This window comes from Sphaeramia orbicularis, chromosome 24 (genome assembly GCF_902148855.1).
Source record: "Sphaeramia orbicularis chromosome 24, fSphaOr1.1, whole genome shotgun sequence".
NCBI classification, from domain to species: Eukaryota; Metazoa; Chordata; class Actinopteri; order Kurtiformes; family Apogonidae; genus Sphaeramia; species Sphaeramia orbicularis.
This window is the reverse complement of record NC_043979.1, coordinates 19,455,307-19,480,374: the sequence shown is the minus strand read 5'-3', so window position 1 is coordinate 19,480,374 and position 25,068 is coordinate 19,455,307. Positions and strand designations below refer to the sequence as shown.

At 38.6% G+C, this 25,068-nt stretch overlaps 1 protein-coding gene across 3 annotated transcripts in view; it reads right to left on the bottom strand.

Moving 5' to 3' along the window:
- Window positions 1-337: 337 nt before the first annotated feature.
- ppp2r5cb (protein phosphatase 2, regulatory subunit B', gamma b) overlaps window positions 338-25,068 on the bottom strand; it is a 31,289-nt gene continuing 6,558 nt past the window's right edge. Inside the window, exons 1-14 of one of the 3 annotated variants that reach the window (XM_030128326.1) lie at window positions 21,178-21,362; window positions 15,305-15,504; window positions 11,410-11,520; window positions 11,177-11,269; window positions 10,908-11,038; window positions 10,721-10,780; window positions 10,474-10,582; window positions 9,915-9,968; window positions 8,512-8,682; window positions 8,269-8,396; window positions 8,013-8,114; window positions 6,942-7,014; window positions 6,587-6,703; window positions 3,136-3,267 (exon numbers count right to left, since the gene is read on the bottom strand). In XM_030128326.1, the coding sequence (XP_029984186.1) occupies window positions 3,136-3,267; window positions 6,587-6,703; window positions 6,942-7,014; window positions 8,013-8,114; window positions 8,269-8,396; window positions 8,512-8,682; window positions 9,915-9,968; window positions 10,474-10,582; window positions 10,721-10,780; window positions 10,908-11,038; window positions 11,177-11,269; window positions 11,410-11,520; window positions 15,305-15,504; window positions 21,178-21,271 (1,575 nt within the window). In that variant the 5' untranslated portion in view covers window positions 21,272-21,362. Of the gene's footprint in view, window positions 3,268-6,586; window positions 6,704-6,941; window positions 7,015-8,012; window positions 8,115-8,268; window positions 8,397-8,511; window positions 8,683-9,914; window positions 9,969-10,473; window positions 10,583-10,720; window positions 10,781-10,907; window positions 11,039-11,176; window positions 11,270-11,409; window positions 11,521-15,304; window positions 15,505-21,177; window positions 21,363-25,068 lie in introns of those variants that run through there. The other 2 variants (XM_030128324.1, XM_030128325.1) reach the window with 2 other exon arrangements.

Below are 25,068 nucleotides of genomic sequence, written 5' to 3'. Positions count from 1 at the left end.
TAAACATAATACAGCACACAAGTTTATGGCAACATAACTTAAGACCTACCATATCAAGTTTAATACCTTTTAAAGACTTTTTTAAAGCTATTAAATGCAGATTTTTAAATTAATTTTAAGATCCCACAGGAACCCTGTTTGAACAGATTAGATAAACCACTGAAGTTTCAGTAACTGCATTAACATGTTGGTCTTTTCTGCATTTTTTTTTTCTAACCCAGTAAGACACTGACGTGAACATTTCGCCTTCGCTGTTTGTTTGTACTGATGTCCTTCAAACTAAAAACCAAAAAAAAACAGACAACATACATGCGATGAATAAAGACTCTTGGAACTGTTTTTAGGATGAAAATATAAAACTCACATGTTCTCTTTATTTGCTGAATATAGATAGATGTACACCACTGGAGATTCGGATAAAAGCACACACAAAAAGCTCATGTATGTAGGATCTCAACACATGTCTGGAGGTGGAAACATAACGGAAATATGTCGGATTACAAATAGATAAAAAACTATCCAAATTCTTTACGGTTTCTAATGTAAATAGTCACATGTGTTGAAGTCTGTGCCACATACCAACTGTCTGCAGTTGCTAATAACCTCTGTATTCTGTACACAGAATATTTTGTACAAAATATGAAATCTACCATTTAATAATAGTTATAACATAAAATAAAAGTATATTATACTGTATGTACAATATTAGATGAAGCCATTTAGTATGAGACATATACTAAAGGACACTTGCAATTATCATTCTTTTAAAAGAAAAAGAAAACAAAGCTTATGTAAAATGAGGAGACCTCCAAAGAAGCCAATATTAAAGCCATTTCAAGAAGAACAACAGTCACCAAAGGGACACTGCTATGCTCCAATAGCACAACCGACAATCAGAAGATGGAGATTACTGATGGGATGCATATGACTTCTTTCATTAAAATCCACTGCAATTCCCAGTGTAGGTTTTCATAAAAGCCTTAGTCATTGGCAAATGTTGTTCTTCAAGACAAACATGAGGAAACAGAGCAATGTGACTGCAGTAATATTTACAATTTGCACATTCAGTTGAAACACTGACAAGAGGTTCTGCCGGCAAAGGAGAATAAAAACCACAACAAAAATAACTTGCAAGCATCCAGAAGCAGATCAAACAGATGTCCAAATAATGAGCCCAACAGTGTAGTAAGCTTTAACGGGGGGGGGACAATAGTACTGCCAATACAGGGACACAAATCAAAAGTGGAATGGGGGCAAAGGGGGGAGGGGGGTACAGAATGGAAAGTTACAACAACAATGGGAGGCAACTTCCTCTCCTGTGGAGGCTAGCTTGTATCAACAGGCACCCAGGGGAGGTGAGCCCACACACCAAGACAGACAGCATCACGGATTTCAATTCATTACTAGTTTGTTTTTCAGTTGTGTTTCTATTTTCTTTCAAGTTTTATCAGGAAGTGCTTCATTGCTGAAGTGGCTGGGGTGACCACTCTGCTGCTCCTCTCCAAACTACAAATCCATCAAATTTGTAGCTTAAACAAGGCATGTGCTGGGGGGTCCGAGCTGCTGAGATGCATTCTGCTGTTACAGAACAGCGCCGTGTGCCAACATAAAATGCATCTTTGCTGGAAAATACTATTACAATTTTAAATAATCTGGCATTTTAGTCAATGCTACTACTCTATTCTCAGTTGAGCGAATGTCTCCTCAGACTGTAAAAGGCACTGTGAAAAGAAAGGCTTATGTTTGATTTTTCCAGACCAAACATACCTCATCTATGACGCAATCTAATCTTGACAAGTATTTTATAAATAAAAGGGACTTGCTTGAGAAGAGTAGAAAAAGTGATCACTATCTGCCCCCGCTGACTTCTCGACACACAGTAAAATCCCAGACTTGAAACTACATCTCTCTGATCTCCCTTAAGCCTCGTATGAATGACCGTGACTTGTAGTGAATGCTAATGACCGAGTGAAACACACTCCAACAATGGCTGAATGTGAAAGAGGAACTAAAAATAAACCTCACAAATCTTCTCGTGTATCTGGCGCAGCAAAACCAGGCTCGGACTTGAACTGATCAAATGGTTTTAAACGTGTAATCGACCATCTGATCAGCTGCTGTGGGAGCCGTCGACACCCGCCACAACCTGCGTTAACTTATTGCCTGAACAATTCAAAAGATAATTTTCAAGAAAGGAGCAAAACCACAGAGAGGAGTTGGCACTAAACTAGACCCCTACACGGTAACATAGACGAAGCTTGCACCTGAACCTCTGTGTGGAAAGCACTTTAGGATGAACAGGAAGTTTGTTAAAACACGATGACAACGTCCTGATTAATACAATGATCAATCAATTTTTACAGCTGATTGAGAAAAATAAAAATAAAAATCATAAATTTGATGAGAACATTAATAAAGTCAGGAAGTGTGTTTTACTCTCCTAAAATACTACGTATGAAAAAATATAAACAGCCGTCTAGTTTTCATGTTATGAGAAAAATAGCTAATATTAAATATATAGAAACAACCGACATTTTATCTTCAGCTGATGTTTTTTTTTTAATTTATTTTGCTTTAATTAAAGAATTCCTCTGTGGAGATTACAGCTGGGGGCTCATATAATTTGTACAAGCACCTGACATCTATAAATAAGAGGTGAGAAGAGAAGACAGCTCACACAAAACAGAACACCTGAGAGAAATAACCAGAAGGGGGCAGCACAGCACCCCAAAAAACACAGAGTTGAAGGATAGAAGGATAGAAGAGAGAAAGAGAGAGAGAGATCAGGACACTACAGTATCTTGGGTGAGGTTCAGGACAAGGGTACACGTAGAGGTCAAACAGGACTGTCCAGACATCTCTGTTGGATCACAGCGGGGGTTGGGGTGGGGGGGGTGGGGGGATGGGGGTAAAGGACCGAGCACCGCTTGTCCGAACAGAACTGAAGCCGAACCAGGCTTCGATGTGCGGCGTTAGACATTTTTCTGTGTCAGGTGGTGCCGGGACTGTTCATGTCTGTCGTGTTGTGCTAGGATGAACTGAGATACCATAGTTGTGTTGTGCTGGCCTCCGTCGGCCTGTGGTTCCTCTGTGGATGCTGCTGCTGCTGGTTTGTGGCAAACTTGGGTGGTCTCTTTAGTGGCCGTCGTGCGTTAGCATTTCCTCGGCCCTCCGGTGCAACTCCAAGGCTGTGACAGTGGAGATGTCCTTAGGGAGCTCCGATTTCCTCCTCATCAGGGGACGCTCTCTACGATGGTCCTTCTGGAGCTGAACATGGGGACAATGAGAAGCTTAGTTTTCATTCACTTGGATAACTGCACGTTATCATTCAATGTAATTTTATCACACAGAGGGTCATGATATAAAACATAGGAGACCTTAGGGGTGCACCAATCCGATTTTTTCAGTTCCGATGCCGATACCAGGGCCTTGCGTATCAGTCGACTCGATACCCGATACTGATCTGATTTTGTTGATTGAAGAAGCTACAAGTCTTTCCTGGTGCAGTGTTTCCTGTGGAATTGATCGCTTAGATGCAAGTTTCTGTCCTACTTATTCACTGAGCACCCCTTGCGTACCTCACAGTTTTGTCTACTGCGCAGGTGTCAAACATGTGGCCCGGGGGCCAAAACCGGTCCGCCAAAGGGTCCAATCTGGCCCCCGGGATGAATTTGTGAAGTGCAGAAATTACACTTAAGATTTTAACAATCAAGGATGTTAAAATAATTTTAGGTCAATTCAACCTAAAGTGGGTCAGACCAGTAAACTACTATCATAACAACTTATAAATAATGAAAACTGCAAAAAAAAAAAAAAAAAAAAAGGAAAATTACACAAAAATGTTTACATCTACAGACAAGACTTTTACAAGCAAAATATGAATAACCTGAACAAATATGAATAACCTCAAATGTCTTAAGAGAAGTATGTGGAATTGTACCAATATTCTGCCTGTTACTAAATGTTTTGTGTATTTGTAGATCCACTGTGATCTGTAAGTTGTAATGCATATGTATAAATGATAAACTCAGGCATCATATTGTTAAAATTGCACTTATTTTTCTTAAGAATTTCCAGGTTTGTATTTGTTCATGTTATCTTCAAGTACAGTTCGTAGATGTAAACATTTTCATTCCGGAATTTTACTTTTTTCACTCAAAAACATAGAGAAAACATTGGAGTTGACATTATTTATAAGAGCTTATCCTATTATTTATATTATTTTACTGGCCTGGCCCACTTTATATCTTATTAGGCTGTATGTGGCCCCTGAACTAAAATGAGTTTGACAACCCTGGTCTGCTGCATTGATGTCGGCCATTAAGTGTCCATAAGTATCTGTCCCATATATCTCTCTCTCTCTAATTTCACAAGGTACGCACAAGCTGTACAGACATACAGACTGCAGGCACCAATGGTGGGGTGTGCCACGGCAAAACCTTACCAGCAAAGACGTTGCTATTGTGGTAAGTGGGACCAGTTCCTCTAAGTCCCCCGCTGTTGCGCTGCTAATTTTCCTTTTCCCTACTTTCGCAAACTTCAATTTGCCCCCTCAAATTAAAGTTTGCGAAGGTAGGGAAAAGGAAATTCAGCAGCACAACAGCGGGAGACTTAGAGGAATTAGTAAAGCGTCTTAAGTTTCACTTTCACTTTGTATGATTGTATGGTCTGCGTGCACTCGTTGTCCCCCCAGGGATCGGTTTTATGGATCGGTTGCTTTTACTGATCCCCTTTCCAGCTAAAATGTTGATATAGGAGCTGATATTCAATCCTAATATCAGATCGGTGCAACCCTCAAAGACATGCAAAATAATAAATACAGAAGCTCAAATAAAGAACAATAATAAAAACTGCAAAGAGCTAACTTCTCAAGCTCTATAAATAATATTAAGTAACTGGCATGTTACAAAAAAATGCATGACTGTATATACCACATGCAATGCAGATTTGCTATTTTACTGCAGATATTTAACACATGGACAGCATGAAGGGAAACACATCTATATAGGGAAGCATCTTTATGCAGCATAAAAAGTAAAGATGAAAAGAAAATGAAGTATGGTAATGAGCATGACAACACAAGGCAACAAGGCAAAAGGAACTGTTGTCACATTCTCCTGGTTTGAACCTTGTTCCACTTTCAGAGGATGGGAGGCTGCTGGGTTTATATTTACGAATCACATGATCCATATTTATTAGATTTGCATAATCATCTCAACAGAAGAAGTAATTTACAAGGCAGAGTTAAATTGGCGGCTTGAAACATGAAAAAGCCTCGGATGCTTAAGATGCAGTTTGCTACAAATGAACATGGTCGACAGTTGCTAAATGGATTACAATCTATATTTGAAAGCAACTTAAAGCAATTAGAAACTGTAAAATCTGTAGAAAATATTCAGTTTCTTGCCCTCATTCTGCTAAAAATTGTAAATATTCCACAAATATCATAAATATTAGACCAAACTGTTTTCCTTCTGATCAGAAATGTGTAGTCGTTTTGATAAACCATCTCCAATCTCAGTACAATACAAAGAGCTGAATGTAAATACATAGGAGACGAAATATACATATAAAAAAAACTGAGACACATTCCAAATTTGTTATATGCATAGAATGTCCAGAGTCCAAAGAATATGCCCCCCCGCCCCCCCCCCAAAAAAAATCAGATTATGTAAGTGGAATGTTATTTACATAAACCTGTATCAAATTCACAGCATAATTCTATTCACAATAACAGTGGTATATTACTGTGTGGAACATCCTTGGGCACTATCGAACACCAAACAAAGAAGGTAACTGTCCACATTTACATTCATGCATAAAAGGTACAATACAATAACAGGATCTAAAGGCAGCTTGAAGCCAAGCAGTTTTAAGAACGAATGGTGACTGACAACCGTTTCCGCCTCCATCAGCCGAGATGGAGCTCCCAGTTTTCATTATGAATAAATATACATTATGTTTGATGGTTAAACCTCAGTAACATTAACATTTATATGTAAAACAAAACAGTTTACTGAACATTAAGAACAAACGGACAAATGGTGTTGGTTAAAGCAGATATGCAGACGCCAAAGGTAGAATCACTGAAGTAGACATCATACATAAACGTCCTCAACACCTAGCCTGGCCAGTTATCTGTCTTTCTCAATGAGAAATCTGTCTGAAATCGCTGGGCTTGAATCCAAATATGCAGGCGGGACTAACAGGCGCTGAGGAAACCAATCACAGATAAGATGGACATGATGCTTTTGTCCAAAAAACTTGAGAATACAGGGTGCAATTTGCAATTCAGTCCTTATTTTTGAATCAACTAAACAACCGTCAACAGTTGTAAAGAGATTTGACTTTGACTCGCAACAAAAAGAAGTCGGTGCATATGACACATTGCAAAACATCCGCCCTCCGAGACTTGTGACTGGTTAGGTATAGAATAGATTGTGCATATTTCACAGTGACTGACTGTTTTCTCAGTATTGAATACACTGAGAAAACTGGATGGCTGGCCAGGCTACTCAACACCTGGCTAAGGAAATAAGACATGCATATGCACTTCTGCAGTACACTACACCACTCTATTCCTCACCTGTGTGGCTTCCTCCTCTACTGTTTTCTTTAGCATGCCGACATCATCTAATAGTGGCCCGTCTGTCTCCATGTCCATCGGACTGCCTGAGCCTGTCGAATCGATATACAACAGAAACTGCACAGAGAGAAGAAAAGACCAAGAGCAGGTATGAGACACCACAGCACACACACTGATGGAACAATGCATATTCAAAGGCTGAACAACTGGGACAAGTGCAAATGAAACACAATTTGAGTAACGGGAGACATAAAAAAAAAACAAAAAACAGATGATGCACAATAATGAAATCCACAATAAGATAGCAATAAGTCTGACAGAGAAAGTAATGAAAGAGTCTCTTCTATTTACTCACCTGTGGGTTTGACTTTGCTAGATTTTCGATCTTTAACCACGCTTCTTCTCGTTCCTTCCATTTGCTTTTCTCTCTGGCACATCAACAAAACAGTAAAAATCTTTAAAGACAGCTTCAGGGGGTAAATTAAAACCACACTGCACATATAACATTCCTATTGGTAGATTAAAAATCTGTTTGCAAAACATAACAGTAACACTATTTAGGTCACAGGTGGCCAAAACCGTCCTGCCAAAGGGTCTAATCTAGCCCATGGGATGAAGTTGTGAAATGCAGAAATTATATTGAAGATATTAACAATCATTTTAGTTCAGGTTCCACATTCATCCCAATCTGATCTCAAGTGGGTCAGACCGGTAAAATACTATCATAATAATCTATATATAATAACTCCATTTTTTTTTAATTACATGAAAAACGTTTACATTTACAAACTTTCTTGTCAAAAATGTGAATAACCTGAACAAATATGAACAATCTGAAATGTCTTAAGAGAAGTAAGTGTAATTTTACCAATATTCTGCCTATTACTGAACATTTTGTGTATTTGTATATCCACTGTGATCTGTAAACTGTAACATACATGGGCAAATGAGAAGCTGAGGCATAATATTGTTAAAACTGCACTTATTTCATTTTATTTTGTTCATGTTATTCACATTTTTAAGTATAGTTTGTAGATGTAAACATACTTCAAACATAATTTCTCTTTTTTCACTGTAATACATAGAGAAAAGTTTGGAGATGACATTATTTATAGATTATTATGCCTATTATTTTGCTGGTCTGCCCAATTCAGATCATACTGCACTGAATGTGGCCCCTGAACTAAACTGAGTTTGCCAGCCCTGATCTAGGTCCTAAAATATGTGTCATCATAAACAACAATCAAAGTCTAAAATTCTAAGATTAAGCTGTAATGCTAAAGCTACTTACTAATGCATCATCAGCAAACTTTACCAGGAAAAAACACTAAACACATGCTTATCAGTGTATGTTAATTTGGATCGATACGTGCATTATTCAATCTTGAAAACTTAAAATCATGCCAGAGTCAGTTTTGTGTCTTACTTGCTCTTTTCTGCTCTAAACTGTTGGGTGCAGTCATCAAACAACTTCTGGTTCATCTCCATGAAGAGTTTAAGAGCATTGTAGATCAAGCCGTGGATCGTCCTGCGAACACAAACACAACCACGGTTCACCTGACGTACAATAAGTATTACAACAACCGGTTTCATAGAAAAACGAAATTAATTTATAGAACGGTTTTCATTACAGTCGCAATGTGCTTCATGACAGTGTGGCGGACTGTAGTGTGGTGACTCACTTGTTCCAGTGTGTCTTGGAGTTGCGGTAAAGGGCTGGGAACATGATGGGCAGAATCTTGGCTGCGTTGTCACTGATGAGGCTCATGATATATTCATTGTTCCAGTAGTAAAGGGCTCGCTCTGCCACCTAATAACACACATGTTATTAGACATGGGCAGAGACTGTTTCATGATGCAAATAGACAGTAAATGTGTACTAGTAATGCAGCCAAATGCTAAATCACATCAGCTCAGTGTCAGACCTGAAAGTGTGGGCTGGATACACATTTGGCCAGCTGTCTGAAGAGGGGCTCCATGACTTTGACAAATTCTGAAGGTTCAATGACGTCCAAGATCTCCTCCAGTTCATTGAGGAACATCACTTCTTTTGGACTGTGGGTCTTTGGCCAATACTTTAACAAAGCCATCACCGTCTGCACACAGTTTTCAGAGAGATTCAATACACACGTGTCAAGTTATTCCTTAGCCTTGCATTTGTACTCACACAAAACACATCAGTAAGTAGAAAAGTCAATGACCTATATCTTTATGACTACTCAGTGACATTTGTTTCTTTACATTCATACAGGCATTAGGTAAATTTAAGGTCCATGTAAAGGAGTAATTACTGTGTTCAGTTATTAACCAGCAAATCAAAACTGAGCAACGGACCATTTTCAAAATGATAAAAATATAAGTATAATATTCTACATTCTGAAACACGGGGATGCATTCACTGAGGCCACACCTTTCACAGGAAATAAGCTGTCTGTCAAGAATCAAATACCACTACAACTTAAAAAAATGGAGGATTCCTCTTGCAGTGTTCTGTATCCTGTGCAGCCATATACCACAGATATAATGCAATGAATAATCTGAGAAATCGTAATAGATTAAAAACACAACATATGCAAAATAGAAATATCTATGACCGACTACCATCACCAAGCCAAATAAAGTAAGGCTATCATTACAAACCATAGAACAAAACATATTACATTACTTCACCTGATACTTTTGTCTGTAAAGTCATAGATAAACCAGTCCACTGTTAAAAATTATTTCATCATTAACCGTCACTTAACCTGGAGAAAACTCATTGAGATTAAAAATCTCTTTTGCAAGAGCGTCCTGGCCGAGACAGCAGCAGATGTTATAAATAGAGGTTTCATCCATACATCCACACTAAAAAATTTACATAAAACACTTGATAAAACTTAGCTCTAAAACCATACATAAAAGCCAAAATAGAAACATACATATAAAACACCATCAATAATTTAAAAAGGTACTAAAAGTATACAACAATGTTCCTTAAAAGCATCTCAAAGCAGAATCTGACTCAGTTTGAAAAACATCTACATCCAGATTTATCCTTTCCCCATTCATTTAAAAAGACTTTGAATGTATTTATACAGTGACTCATGATTATATGGAATAACTACTGATCCTAATGTGCTCTACTTTTTTGCAACACTTGAGCGTTTTTTCAGTAACACATAGTTCAGTCTTTTCCCATTTTCAGTAATTACTCTCTTGCATGTATAATGGATTTAGTAACAAATGTCTAAACTCCCTTAACAACGGACTTTAAGCAAACGGGATATTGAAGGGTAACTTAATCTACAATATTAATGATATTATAGCATTATAAATCAAATCTTACCGGTTCTGTGAGCGTGCTATCCTTCTCTAAGAACTGTACCACACAGTAGGCCAGCTACAGGACAACACACAAGACAATGTTCCCACATTAATTGATCTGCATCGATATATGCACTCGTGTTAGAAGGTTTCATACAAAAGGGTAGAGGTAGACCGATTGTGCTGGCCGATATATCAGGCTGATGTATTGATTTTTTTTTTTTTTCAATATTGGCCATATTTTTTATTTTTTTTGAAAAGCTGATATTTGATCAGTAGTAAAAATGTTAAAAGATATTTGATCAGGCACCTGGGTGGGCTGCACTTGAAGCTCAATAAATGCTAAAAGAGTACTATGTGTACGTGTATTAATAATTTCATTCATATTGCTGCATGAAAATCTTAATCATCTGAGTGTTTTAATTGTATTTTAGGGTCAATGAGATTAAAAATAAATAAATAAAATCAGCCTTAAATATTGACCTCAAAAATCAACTGTAGATATCGGCATCAACCTTAGGAAAACCCATGTCAGTCGACCTCTACAAAAGGGCAGCGGAACACAACAATATTGTGGTTACCTGTGGGTGATATACACTAAGAGACTTGACTTTGTGTAAAGGCAGTAGGACTTTCAGCAGGAATATCTTGTGCTCTTCTTTTAATGGTAATGCAAATCCATTGATTATACTGTAATGAGAAGGAGAGTCGTTAGGGAAAACAGAGCTCTACTTCCATATATCATGAGTCTTTTCTTAAAAACAGTAAACCATTACCGGAAATTAACCACAAGAAACCCATTCTGTGCACCTTCTGAAAATAACTTACCTGCCTAGTATTTCCAGTAATTCTGCTATTCCATTATGATGCTCAGTTTCATAAATGAACCTGGGAAGCGACAAGCAGACACGAGGTCATACATCAAGGTGATACATCAGGGCTGTAACATTCATTCCACAAGCCCACCCAAGAGTCCCTCATGAACTACTTAAGTTTAATTCAACTACTCACTCACCTATAAAATATGTTATTTATCTGTTTCCTAATGTACGCTCGCAAGCCCAGGAACTTGCCATAGATTCGATGCAGAGTGGTCTTTAAAAAATCTCTTTCCCTGGGGTCTTCACTGTCAAACAGGTCTAAGAGCTGGGGACAAATCATTTACAGAGACATCAGTGGTAAACTCAACTATGCACCAAATACAGATATTTATATTAAAAAGATCACAGCATGCCTTCTTATTCTCAAACATGAATGGTAATATAAATATTATCATATCCTCACCTGCATTACAAACCTCTGGTCAATATACTTTTTGGCTATGTTAGGTTGAAAGTCTGGTGACTCTAGGAAACGTAGAAAGAATTCATAGACGAGCTGCAGAAAGAACAGCAGAAGTTAAATCTCTCCAATAGAGCTACACCAATTTATTCTCAAGAATGTATCCTGAAAGAGAAATATGGCATGTGTGGTGTGAATGAGTCAGTATGTGTGTGTGTGTGTGTGTGTGTGTGTACCTGTAGATGTGGCCATGCAGCCTCTAGCGTGGGCTCGTCTTCTTCTGGGTCAAACTCTGCCCCTGTGGGGTTGGATGATGGTGGCAACGCCCTGAACATATTGACAGCGAACTGTGGAAGAGATAGCAATGGGCAGGTCAGGTCAGTACATGCTTTACTGAAACACTCAAAAGCACTGAGTGTATGTAAAGATGAACACTATGGTGTATCTGAGGAGTAATTTGGAGCCACGGTCCAAGTAGTAGAGATGGATTTATAACATTAAATAACCTACTACATTCAAAAAGATCACAAAAATGTTGATTTGACCACAATTCTGTCATGAAAATATAACCATTCAAGTTCAATCTACTTTACTGAATGTGCTCTTAGAATAATAATGACAGCTGAATCGCACAGAGAGGTGATGTTAATAAAATCTACTACAGTCTTCATCAACAATGAAGATGTTTTGTCTTCACTTTTGAGGTGCTGTCATTGTGTCATCTTTATAAACACTGTCTATGGTCAACACTTTTGATATTTGACACAAAAGTGCTAAACTAGATTCCCTAAACTTTCCTCAGAGTGAAAATAATAAGCGATGTAACTGTATAGTAGTTCTACGATACTTAATACAAAGACAAGCACATATGATACATCACAATGTTGGAGGGAAAAAGGCAAAATTTAGATTTTACCAACAGAAATTAAACAGTGCACAAAGAAAAGCACATGAAGTCTAAGCTGAGAGTTTGATAAAGCTATGCAAACATGAGCTGTGGCTATTATGTTAGTGTACTCTATTTGGGCTAGGGTTACTCCTGACTGGTTCAATACAAAGTTTTCACTATTTATAGTCTGGTCTGGTTTGCTAACCACCTCACCTCACCGGGTGAGGATAAAAGCCATTTATTCAGCATCTCTCAAAAGTTAACCACCAGTACATGCCATCATGTCAAAGAGTGAAACAGCCCTGCTTTAAATGCATTCATCCCATCCATTATGATTTCTCCTTTAGAAATACTTTGTCTATATTTTAATCCGTTTTTGTTACAAACTAGCAAAGAAGTGGAAGCCTTACCCTGCACTAGATGTTCAAAATACATCACCCACAGTGTTTTACTGCAGAAGAGCGATGTTTACATGTAATCACTTCTGACGTAATATTACAATAAATAAGGTGTTTGGGAGTTTATGACCAACAAAAACAGCCCAACCATATTCTCCACAGACCACAGCTGTGACCAGAGAAACACTTTTAGGAAATACTTTCAAAATAAAAACTCACCACCTAAAAATAAAACACTTTTCCAGATGTTATCCAAACAATTTCTAAACACAGATTAATACAAATGTCAATGATTGCAACCTGTGTCACTTGCAATGCAATTCCCCAGCCTGGGTAGCAACCATCTATTTTACCTCTGAGTCTATTCTCACTTTCCTGACAGCACTCTTAGAAAGTCCCTCCCGAGTGCAGTCGACCAAAGGTCAAAGCACACTCTCAACATCATGTTTATATTCTTAGAAGAAACCATTTCTTACTTCCCCCCAGAGAGTGGGAATAATGAACAACCACTGCAGTGTCATCCAAAGGTCTGCCAAATATTATTCTAAACCTTGAACAGTGTGGCATCAAACATGATCTGAAAAAACAAGGGATTATTAGATATTATTATATGTGTATAGCCTTAACATAAGAATACTCTCTTTATGGCGATAAAGGAGTTTGTCGTGTCACTCTTCATACTTTGATGATGAAAGCCGTCAGGAGACTTCAAAGAGTCCTTGTCTTTAAGGGGGCAGGGGAAGGGGGCTGCCTGGAATAAGAGTATATTTTCATGCTGATTTAGGAGGTCTGTTGCATTTTCTGTTGTGCTGATCAAATAAAGCCACGACAAGGAGGATGTGGGTAAATTTGCACCTTGATCACCAGCAGTTTACCATGTGGTATTGAGACGGAGCTTTGATTAACATCAAAGGCCTTTTCATTTAGCTTGGGAAAGCGAACCTGGCACAATGCAATGCAGCTCAGTGGAACCTACTTCTAATCACCAGCAGGAGCTACATGACGGTCACAGTGACTAGAGTCTAAAACAGCTTTAGATCTGTGCAGCTAGGAGCTACAAACAATTTAGCATTAGTCACGTCATGTTTTGACAATCTTTAGGCAAACACCACTAACTGACCACTTGATGGAAACAAAATAAATAGAAAGCTTAATGGCCAGCCACAAGATCTTAAGGACAATGTGTTCTGTTTATGTGACACACTGTGACATCTCCAGGTTTGAATTAAGGCCAGTGATGCTCATGTGAGTTTCCTATGACTTTTCAGGAGCCAAGAAATAAAGACTAATGATTCTGAAACCACAAAGTATTGCTGGTAGTGGTAACCGCTGTGCATTCTCTTTCGTCATGGTGCAAAAATAGTCCAGAAAAAGGTCGCCCTTTTTAACAAATGGCAGATCATTACACAAAGGTTAAGGGAATATGGCAGCACTAAGTACAGTCTAATATCCACGCTGAGTCAGGTGGCTCTACAGTGTCACATGTACTCAGTTATACACAGCAGAGCCTTATTCATAAACATGCCTTGAAGAAATTTAAACAGAAACTTATTTCACTGAGATCTGACAACTAACAGGCATTTTACTGAGAATTTAATGTAAGTGAATGTTCTCAAGGCTAACCAACATCCTCTGACCTTCATCTCAGACAGGAAGAAACAACCACAAATTGGGTGTTCAACCATATGGCCTCATTGTATAAACTCAGATTATCTTAGCTGGGGAATACCATCCCTAGGAAAAGCGAACTCATTACAGGTGGTAGTATTTGCTAATTCACCAGTTTAATTACGCCAAGGCCTTATTTGTGACACTAAAGGCACTTTCCCACTCAGCTTGATTCAGAAGGTAATGCACTTCCATGATGTAAGAACAGGGACCACCACATAATATCATAATATTTCTAGTATCACCATTGCCGCGAGTCTACTTCTACATGTGAAAAACATCACTGCATCATCATTGTAACATGTATGTGTCATCATGTCTTGATGCTGAACACTGAGCCAAGCTGAAGGGAAATCTCTGAAAGCGGAGGAAATGTTCAATCAAGTAGGCTGTATCTGGATAAATCGACCACAGATCTGCAAAAGGTTAATGGTCAGCTCACTTCATTATCATCCTCGAAGGGTTATTTGCTAGTTGCATTTTACCTATCCTAATACATACATTCAGTACCTAGCATTAGCATTAGCATTCAGACACATGAGGGGCAGTGAGCTGCCACTGAAGGTACTTGGAAACCAACCCAGATCTTCATCAGTAACAAGGTCAGGGGCATCGACAGGAGAATTTACCTATATGTTCCAGTTTGTTAGTTTTGGTTTTTTTTATAGCTTACAATTTGTAGTCTATAAAACTATATTCTCACCTGAAAAAAAACATTATTTGAATAATGATACTTGCAGCTTCAAGTTTCCTCCTCCACCATTGTTGCATCACTCGTAGCTCCAAACACACAAAACATGATGTCACAATATTTATGTTACACTGCTATGACAACCCACGCCGTGGGAGTAGTATACCTACAGGGGAAATAAAACTGAGAAAACCAACCTGAGTAAAGTCAAGGTGGGCTGAGCTGATACTGTCAGTGGAAAAGCAACATAATGTAAGTGAGGAGAGAAACTGACCTGTTGCTCTAAAAGACTCAGAATAAAAGCCACATTCTTCTTCAGACTTATTCCGTGTGGCACCAAATATAAAGGGGCTTAAATGACTTAAATGGAGGGTTGAAAAAAACACAGTCTGACACACAGGCCACCTCACTATGCATACAGCTCTATCTGTTGCGTAATTTAAAGAGATGACATTTTCCGAACTCATGCCCTTATATATACTGACCATGTGAACCACCTCTGGGTAGATGGGTTCAGTAATGACGTTTCTGTTGTGGGTGATGTACTCCACCATCTCGCTCAGCGCCGCCCTCTTCACCTCCTTCCATTTTAGGTCACTCAGAGGGTCCGAGACGAAATCGAAAAGGACGCAGCACTGCCGCAGCTTCTGAATAAACAACTTCTCCTGTTCTGCGGGGGGTACATCTGTAAGACAGAAAATGGACAAGAATGTCAAAAAAGACAAAAGTATTTGTTCTATTTAATGGCAGAGATGTAATTATAAATTCATGATAGCTCTCTCTGACACTGCAGCAGAGATATATGTCATTATCATATTAACCCATAAGGATCCACTGCTACATTTGTGGCACTTCCCATATTAAATTTCTCTCTATTTAACCTTTACTTAAGGGATTTAGCATCATTTGTTATAATATTACCCTCTAAATTTTGTATTTTCCACTGTAAATCATGTATTTCCTTATATTTCATTTCCGATACTTAATTTAGATGTTCATGAAAACTCAAATTCAAAGGTTAGTACATCAAAACAGAGAAAAGTGACTTTTTCAGCAAATATTTATCAATAAATGAATGAAAAAACAAGCCTTTCCAACCACTGTCATTGATCCAACTCCATGGGTTTTACTACTGAATCAATGCTGTAAAAGACGACGGTGTTTCTTCGTTCACTACAGAGCATCTGAACGTCCAAATGGGTCACATGAAAAGACGACAAACTGCATTTTACACCAATTATTTACATGTGTTGATAGGATTAGTGGGTCAACAGGTTTACAGTTCACATCAGAAGATGCTTTCGGTCACCAGTGGATATTTGGGTCTTTATGGGTTAAATGAACATGTATTAAAACAACATGAATTACCAGAAATTTAATGTACAGATAAACACACAATCTACATTAGTCTCCATTACGTATGCAGGAGGAAAGTAGTGCTTTGTACAAGTGGGGGTTACTGCCAACAATATACAGGCCTACTAAAATATTTCTTCATTCCCCCTTCTTTTGAACAGTTACTAAATATTTTCTTTAAGTAATAGATATTCTGACACACTGATACTTTGCTACTGTGGAACTCAGTTGACAACATGTGCAGACCTCATTTACAGGCTTCATAAATCAATAACCTATCCTTACAGAAACGGCCTCAACGCTAGAATGAATGATGTGAAAGCTCCCAGTCTGGCTCCAGGAAAACGTAGGCACACCTGTCTGTGTATATTCATTACCTTGCTAGTTAAAAATCATTACACATTTTTGTAGCTACCGCACGCCCACCGTAAATGAGCCAACATCCTTTCTGTTCCAGCGTGCATGCATTATCAACACAGAACAGCTGTCTCACATAAATCAGCTATAGCAGAAGATATCCAAAACATGTCAAGAAAACAGTCTACACAACACATTAATTGAAATGTGTTTACTGCTGTTAGTTACTATTAAATCAACTTACTAATAAAACATAACATGATGAGTATTGAAATGCTTGGTTTGCTTTAACTGAAAACACAGGCCCACTCATTCATTCTGCCACATGAAATTTAATACCTCCCTCACACAATTCCTGAATATTTAAGAACATTTCAGACCATGAATGACATATTTTAAGATTTTTAAAGGAACTCAAGGGACCCTGTTCATAAACAAATGGAAGTATCTCCCGTTGGGATTTCAAGATAACAACAATTTGCACTATCTTTCTGGTTCACATATAGAGTCTGGCTAACGTTAAGCCTTTTTTAACCTCCCTCTCACTTTTGGAAAAGAAAGACTATCATCTTGACCAGTAGTATATACTGCACATAGTAGTGATGACACTAACTCTGCTGGCAAGTGTGTACTGCAAATAAACACAAGTACACATCATCATAAAAAGTAAGAGATATTTTGAAGCTGGAGAAACCCGTTAGCTGATTAGTCACCCAGTAAATGCCCCTTCTTTCTCCTTCCTGAAAAACAAATAAATCAAAGTAAAAATGCATTTCGAGTATACTAGCTAGTAGCATACCAACTATCTTTGCCTTGACTAGAAACTGAACAACTGTCAAATGAATATACATTTTTATTTGCCTTCATAGTCAGTAATTCCGATCGAGTAGCCCCAAATTAGGAATCAGCTGCTAACAGAGCCAAGTTCTGCTGATACCAACAGCTTGTGAAACATAGAACCACTGCCTATTAATTGATGTTTCTTTTAACATATCCTAAGCTGCAACTGTTGTGGCTACAAGTAAAAACAGATTTTTCCACTTCTTTTACATTAGACCTTTGTATGTGTGAGGTGAAGAACTTCATGGTGACTATAAACCACAGAAGTTTCAACTCTACTTTCACTCACAAAGACAGCTGACAACACAAGGCTCTAAACCTGCAAAATGATTTACTTCCACCAGTCTGAATACCGAAGCTGTACATCTATTCATACTGAGCCCAGATACAGGTTAGTGACATTAAACAATATTTCACCTTACGACGGAGCATTTATTTGTTCGTCACAGTCTATGATTTACAAGACCTCGTTAACAAACTGAATGTTTAAGTCACCATGGCGACCACAGGGCTCAGACAGGACTTTGGACTAAGGGGTGACCGCTGCGAATCAGAAATGCATGTACACCGCTTCTTCTGCTAATACACATCAGATGCTACTGATGTCTGATCCATCAGCTACAATCACCAGATGTGTCAGCCAAAAGCACCTTGTAAAACATGATACAACTTGTACTATCGACTGGACAACTCCCATAACAGCAAGTCACACTTTTTTTTTTATCAGCTTTAATTAAACCATAAACATGAAGCGAGTCTTGAGAAGTCAAGCTAAAACTAAGCAATAAAAGAATTAAGACACAGGAATTTATAGGGAAGGGTGTACAGACAAGAAATAATTTTAAAAAAACATCAAAATTTAAAAGACATTAGGACAAAATGACTAAATATCAAAATCTAACAAAGTAAGATGAAACTCATCTGCTTATTGATGCCACACAGAAAACTACTACTACGATACAGAATTTCAGGGAAGCACATAGCATCAATAGAAGATAAAAAAGAAACTGAGTCAAAACAACTAAAATATCCTTCACTTTAGGCCCATCACAACAAAAAAGCACATATTCATAGACCTATAAATCAACAAAAATACTATGCACTAACTCTAGGGATCTACAACTTGCTTGACAATCTACTACCAGCACTCTGACACAACAGGAAACAGCAATGTAAACATACTGTATCAATCTCTACATCAAACACTGAACCAAACAAAGCTGCTGTAATGGATTTTGCTCTAAACAAAACTTGGTTTACAGACATGTGTAGTTCTGGAATATGCCATGTATCATCCATTAAAATCTGCCTTTTAACCAGCAGGGCTCATCAGACGACCAAGTACAAGTGACATGCAAACGTGCCCGCTGTAAGTGCAATGAAAGAACCAATACTGTGAGTTGTAATCATTAATTTGCAGCATGTTTATTGTTTTGAAGACAGCATATCAACTAATGCTGCAACAACAAATCGATCCAAATTGATTCTTAAAAGAGTTGGCAACGAATTCGGCAATCAATTCATTGGATCTTGAGCACGTTAGTATTGAGGCATGCCCGCATGATGTGCAGTGTAACAGGAAAACATAGAGCACTATGTTCTGGGCAAATGGGGCTGTCATGGCCACTGGGAACATAAAACTAGCTTAAGATAGCTTATGTGTCATGATTATTTTAGCCCGCTAGCTAGTTAGACACTACCTTCATAATTATAACATTTTCATCAATCGCCGTTTATCAGGCCACCAGACAAATGTTACCTACCGGAGCTGGTTGAAGACTATAGCTTGCTAGTCTCGAGCAATAACAAGTCTAGGTAGTGGGCTAGTGCTCACTAACTAAACCCGAAGTGAAGGGATGTACCCAAAGGGATGTAATCATTAGTGACTTGTCCGGAGCCTATATTGTTTTGGGTTAAAAACAGATCTTTGAAAATTGGGTCTTTTGTGTTTATCCGAAGAATTGATTAGTTATTAAAATAATCTACAGATTAATCGATAATTAAATTTATCATTAGTTGCAGCCCTAATATCAACCATGCAAGTATCAACAATTTCTTGTCACAACCTAGGCCTATGTCAGGAACTTCAGCTCAGAAGATTGTGCACACTTCCACAAAAGGACTACGGCTGAACAGCACTATCAGATAGACTGACTCCACAAATCCACCACATTAGGAGTCAGTGGCAAAGCTGATATTTAACACACACCAGGAAAGGCTGCCTCTAAAACTGAGGTGGTGGACGACGCATCGAATAACATGTTCCTGAAAGCATATGTGCCTTTAGGACTTTCCTTGTGTGTACGATGGCTGAATCATATGATACAATACAAATCATATTGTGCTTAATTTAACACCAACTGTGATGTGAATCACAGTTTCAGGAATGGGAAAACAACAGTGAGTTCAGACACAATGAAGACAAGTAATATACAAGTATGCCACACTGCTATATGCACCATTATAATGTTGCATTCATAGGATGCAATCAGAAATGTTACACGTAAAACCTCTTCAGACACTGCCATTTTCCTGTCAAAATGCCAACTGTATCCAGAATATGTAAATTAACCGCACAAGCAAAACAACTGAATCAATTTCAATCATGACTTGGAAGATAAATGAGTTCAGAGTGTGCAGGTATAAATAAAACAGAGGTCACCTGTGTGTAAACTAGATGTCAGTGAATTTACTTTTAACGTGCCTGGAAGGGCTGTGGCTGATCCCAACAAGCCAAAACACGGGTCCACCCCTGAGCACTTCATCTCATCAGCCCCAAAGTCCCAAGAGGTCTACCAGCTCCTGTTACACAACAGCACTAGGGTTTCTGAACAAGCCTAAAATATTAAGCGGCATGCTGTGCAACTGCAGACTTCACACACAGGCCTCGCTGCATGGATGGGCAAATAACCTTTACTCATCTAAAGCCTCCAGCTTGCACACAGGAAACTATTATGTACACAAATTCCTCCCAAGTACAAATCTCAAAAAACAACTGTGTGCCTACTGGTAAATATTTAATAAACTAGTTATTAAAGTAGCATTTAATGTCAAATACTTTGTACATACTCTAACCTGACTAAGGGCAGAAACAGGCCAGCTAATGTAGGATTAAATCATCAGACTTTAGTTATCCTTGTCACTGTAATTAAAAGTCTACATAAAGTCATTTGAACACATAGAACATATATGTTACAAATGCCTGTGAGTTAAATATAAACTCACATATCTACATATGGTGAAGACATGATGGTAAAGAAAACGGTTTTCACATTCATCCAGTGTCAGGTTCTGCTGGTGTCATGAGTATCATCTTTAAGCTTGCAATTCTGCAGCCTGCTAGACATTCAGCTACAACTAGGATTCCCACATACACCTGTGTCAAATGACACCAGGTGCCTTAATACAGAACAAATGCACACAGAAAACAAGATTTGACCTCACTTCCTATGACATCAGCAGTCTTGATGGGGGGATGGGAGACTCAAAACTAGCTCTCCTCACTCTCTTCCCCTCCCTCCCTAAATAAAGCTAAGCTGTGCAGTACCTTGGCAAAACCCTTCCTCGCTGACATACAAACACAATCACACACTTCCTCTTCCAAAAATAGTGATGCCACCAACACTTAGAGGATACACACACAGTGTCTTGCAGAAACTTTTACACAAAGTAGACTGACAACAACACTTTGTTGTACAGAATCCAAATAAGCAGCTGCAGTTGCTAAATTGCAAAAACATTCTTGCCCATCTCCCCCTGAAACACATACACAGAGCAGCAAAAGAGGTAAATTTCCTATTCTCACCTCTAAAATGCATAAGGGCCACAGGCTGAAAAGGCCCATTGGAGCTTGGAGCATCCAGAACCATCCCACTGGTAGCTCTAGTACATGCCAACATCAGTGAGCTGAAGCAGGAGACAGGGGAGAAGAGGGCAACCCAGGCTAAGGCGAGGAGCCAGCCTCCATTTTAGCACGAACACTCGGAGCAGAAAATGAAGCTCCCCTGCTGCTGGAGGGAACAAGCTAGTTAGTGATGTCATCCCCCACTGCAGCCACCCGGTTGGCCGGCTGCAATCACATGGGCTGGCTGTCAGAATAAATAAACATGAGGGAAGGGATTGGCTGGTGGGCTGAAGGGAAAGGGGTGGGGCCATTTCTGTGATTGGAGTAGGAGCCGCTACATCTGTCCAGAGTTTTAAAGCACAAACTAGACCCTTGACATCAGTCGAACACCCACAAATATAAGAAGGAAACCAACAGATGCACACTTTTTTTCCAACATGCAGACCACTAGTAAGAATCAGTGAGAGGTAAAGTGATCTCTCACTCACACAACAACCCACAAAACCACAAGTGAAGGAACAAGTTACAACAAGTGACACTTCAACAGAAAAAAATACAATACTGTAAAAAAAAAAAAAAAAAAAAAAACTAAACAAAAACACAAGCATACATGACAAAAGACATGTTTTTGGTTTCAACAGATACATTTTGTCACTAAACTCCCTGTTGTAAGCTGACGTTTTGCGGAAGACAGTTAAACACTATTTTTCTTGTAAGAGGATCTTCTACTTCTGTAACTGCCTGTATGCATCCGCTGTATATGTCATTGTGCATGCGTGTATGTGTGTGTTTACGTGACAGATGGCTCTCCAGGACCACAGCCTGAGCCCAGGTGTGTGCGACAGAGAAACAGGAAGGCAGGAAGTCTCAATGTGAGCAACACAGGATGTGAATGTGCAGTAAGCAGCACTCTTTCTGTCTTAGCAACACTGGAGACAAAACCCTGCACTGTGAAGTTGTGCAGGAAGAGGTCAAATGTACAATGAAGCAGACAGTGAAATCCAAGGTTAAGATGGAGCATTTGATTAAGGAGTTTTATTTACATCAATCTAAAATACAGAGAAAGAACAAGTTTACATTTTGCTAATTACATTTAACTCCAAAGACAGTAATATTGATAGTAAGTAGACATATATAGATGGTAGTGTATCATCTAAATTACCATGACACACTAGGACTAGGCCCAAGGGAAAGGCACAATTATGTTTACTGCAATTCAATAATGCAATATGTTTTAACAAAATTCTAGGCTAAACTTTGATGTTTATTTGTTCTGTACTACCACACTTTAAGAAGACTCCATGAAAATCAATACGTCATGAAAAAATGTCAACAAAGAATTCATTTCCTGTTCAAACTGATTTTTCTGACCCCGTGAGGATTCGCACTTAATAACCAGACCTGCAGCAATGAAGCCAATCCAAACAGTCTCTTCTATGTAAAGAGAGAGCTGGTATTCAAAGCATACAAAGCTGTGTAGTGTATGGTCCAGTTTAGTAAGAAACACAGTTCTGTATACAAAAGCTACTCAGAACCCTTTTACACTAATTACATCTTTTTCCTAAAGTATTCAATTATTGATAATCAGAAACAGTGCAACTTTTGATGACAGATATCGCTGCACACAGAGTGGATCTTTGATTTATATAACAAAGTCTGGCACATTTCTAACTTTTCAGAGACCAACTATGTAGACACTTTGTGAAACTTTAATAAAATAATTGTACTTGGTGCACAGCTGTTCTACATCAGATACAGATCATAGGTGTTTCTTTTGGGCTTCTACCTCTGCTTTGGTGATGCTGTAGGTGGCAGATGAAGTCAAGATTATCATTGTCATATATGGCTGTAGTTCCTGATTTCTATGATCTGACTGTGTCTGTTTAATATGCTAACCTCCTTCCAAGATGGTGGAGCCAATGACCTTAGTGTTAAATAACAGCACAATGTATGGACATTATCATGTAGTCTAGTCTGTGTATATAACTGATCCGTTTTTATCGTTCTGTTTACCCAGTCATGGGTCAACCTACCATCTGAAGGTCTGCTGTTCTGACTAAGAAGACAACACTAAACACACCCACTTGTTACAAAAACTCTCCAAATGCTCTATTGGCACATGCATTGATCAGGCTTTTTGCAGTATCTGTCTATTTCTGGCAGTGGAAAGACAGAGTGGAAGTCTGAGTCTGCCCTGGATGGGATGGAGGACTTGCTCATGTTAAACCACAGCTTTCTGCTGCTGTAGCTCAGCAGGAACAGACACAGCTGAGCAAGTCATTTACAGGTCTGCTGATTTTCCCATTACAATGTCATGGTCCTTGGTAATAAGCGCTTATGGTTCAAATCTATTCAGGGGAAAAGGCCTATGGATACAGTAGACAGACCCTTGTAACAGTAGCTCAACTTAGTCTTCCTTCCCCCTTAAACAGCGTCCAGTCATAAAGGCACAGCTCTAACTATATCCTCAAGCAATCCTCATTTATGTGCTCCACAAAGCAGCTATTCTGTATTACTTTAATAAGGACACAATCTTCTTACAAAATCTGTACAAAACATTTAAGATTCTCTGCTGCAATTGTCACAGCATGAGTTAATGTTGCACAAACCAGAAAAATGTAGTGCATTTATACATTTTTGTGACCAGTCTTCATTAATTCACCCTGTTCCTTAAAATAAGTTGAGCTGTGGCTGAGAGCAAAGTCAAGCCAAACATCCCTTTGCTGCTCTTAAACAACTTCAGCCCACAAGTTTTTATAGCGTGATTACTGCTGGTGGTTTTCCTTTTGTTTTTATTTGTAATTTTATATGAGATGTTTGACTTGGGAAGTCATTTTTATGAGATGCGGAAGACTTTACTACAGTATTAATAGAGGAAATCCTTCCCTGAGACTTGCCTTGCCCTTTCACTTCCTGATTTAAATTACCAAGCAGACACATTAAGAATTTCTGCAGAAATTTCACTGTCACTATTTTTAACTCTTGCTGCCAAATGAAACAATGTTATACAAAACCATTCCGATCAGATATGGACAAATCAAATGCATCAATCTTCTTCTTTCACTCTGTTTTGTTATCTGATAGTTTCAGATTTAAATTAAATGATGGACAGACTGCACTGTCTGTTCAGCTCATATGTGTGTTCTGTAGTTGCTCTTGAAAACATTTTCCAAACCCCATTTCCTTTCCTATAACTGACTTCAACATATCGAGTTGAATTCTATTACCGTCTTGACAACAATGTTGATTCACTCTAGCCTCTGACAAACTAAACCAGCAGATGGCGACAAAGCCTGTGGGACAAATGTTTCACGCCGGATAGCCCCCCCTGCTTTGAAAGATATCACACACAGTGGCAGCAACTGTTGTTCTGTTGTTTTTGGCACGCACATGTAGATTCAAAGCAAATTCACAATGAAATTACCAGGCAGCTGTTGAGCATTTTTCTCCTGTTAACTTGCTGCCACCTTCTGTAATAAATGTATTTAAGACACAGGCATTTTGTTTTGTGTGTGTCAGTAGAATCTTAAAAACTAAACACAGAAGCAGCTAACCATATAAATGCTTAATTAACAATCTATGCTAATAAGTTGCTAAAATGTGTGGGTTAAAGTGTATTATGTAGTCCTAAGAAACACATGTGATTTTGGGATAAGACCCTGGGAAAAGCCTGCTGGTCAGGGTTTTCGGTCTTGCCTCAGCCTTATGGCTCAGCGGGACAGGCTCCCGGACATGTGTTTCCATCAGGAGGTGGTGAACATGCTTGGAATGAAAACAGGCCAAGCAAGGAGCCTGTTTGGACAGGACTAAGCAATAACATCTACTGGGCCACTGTGGGATAATGTTTTGCAA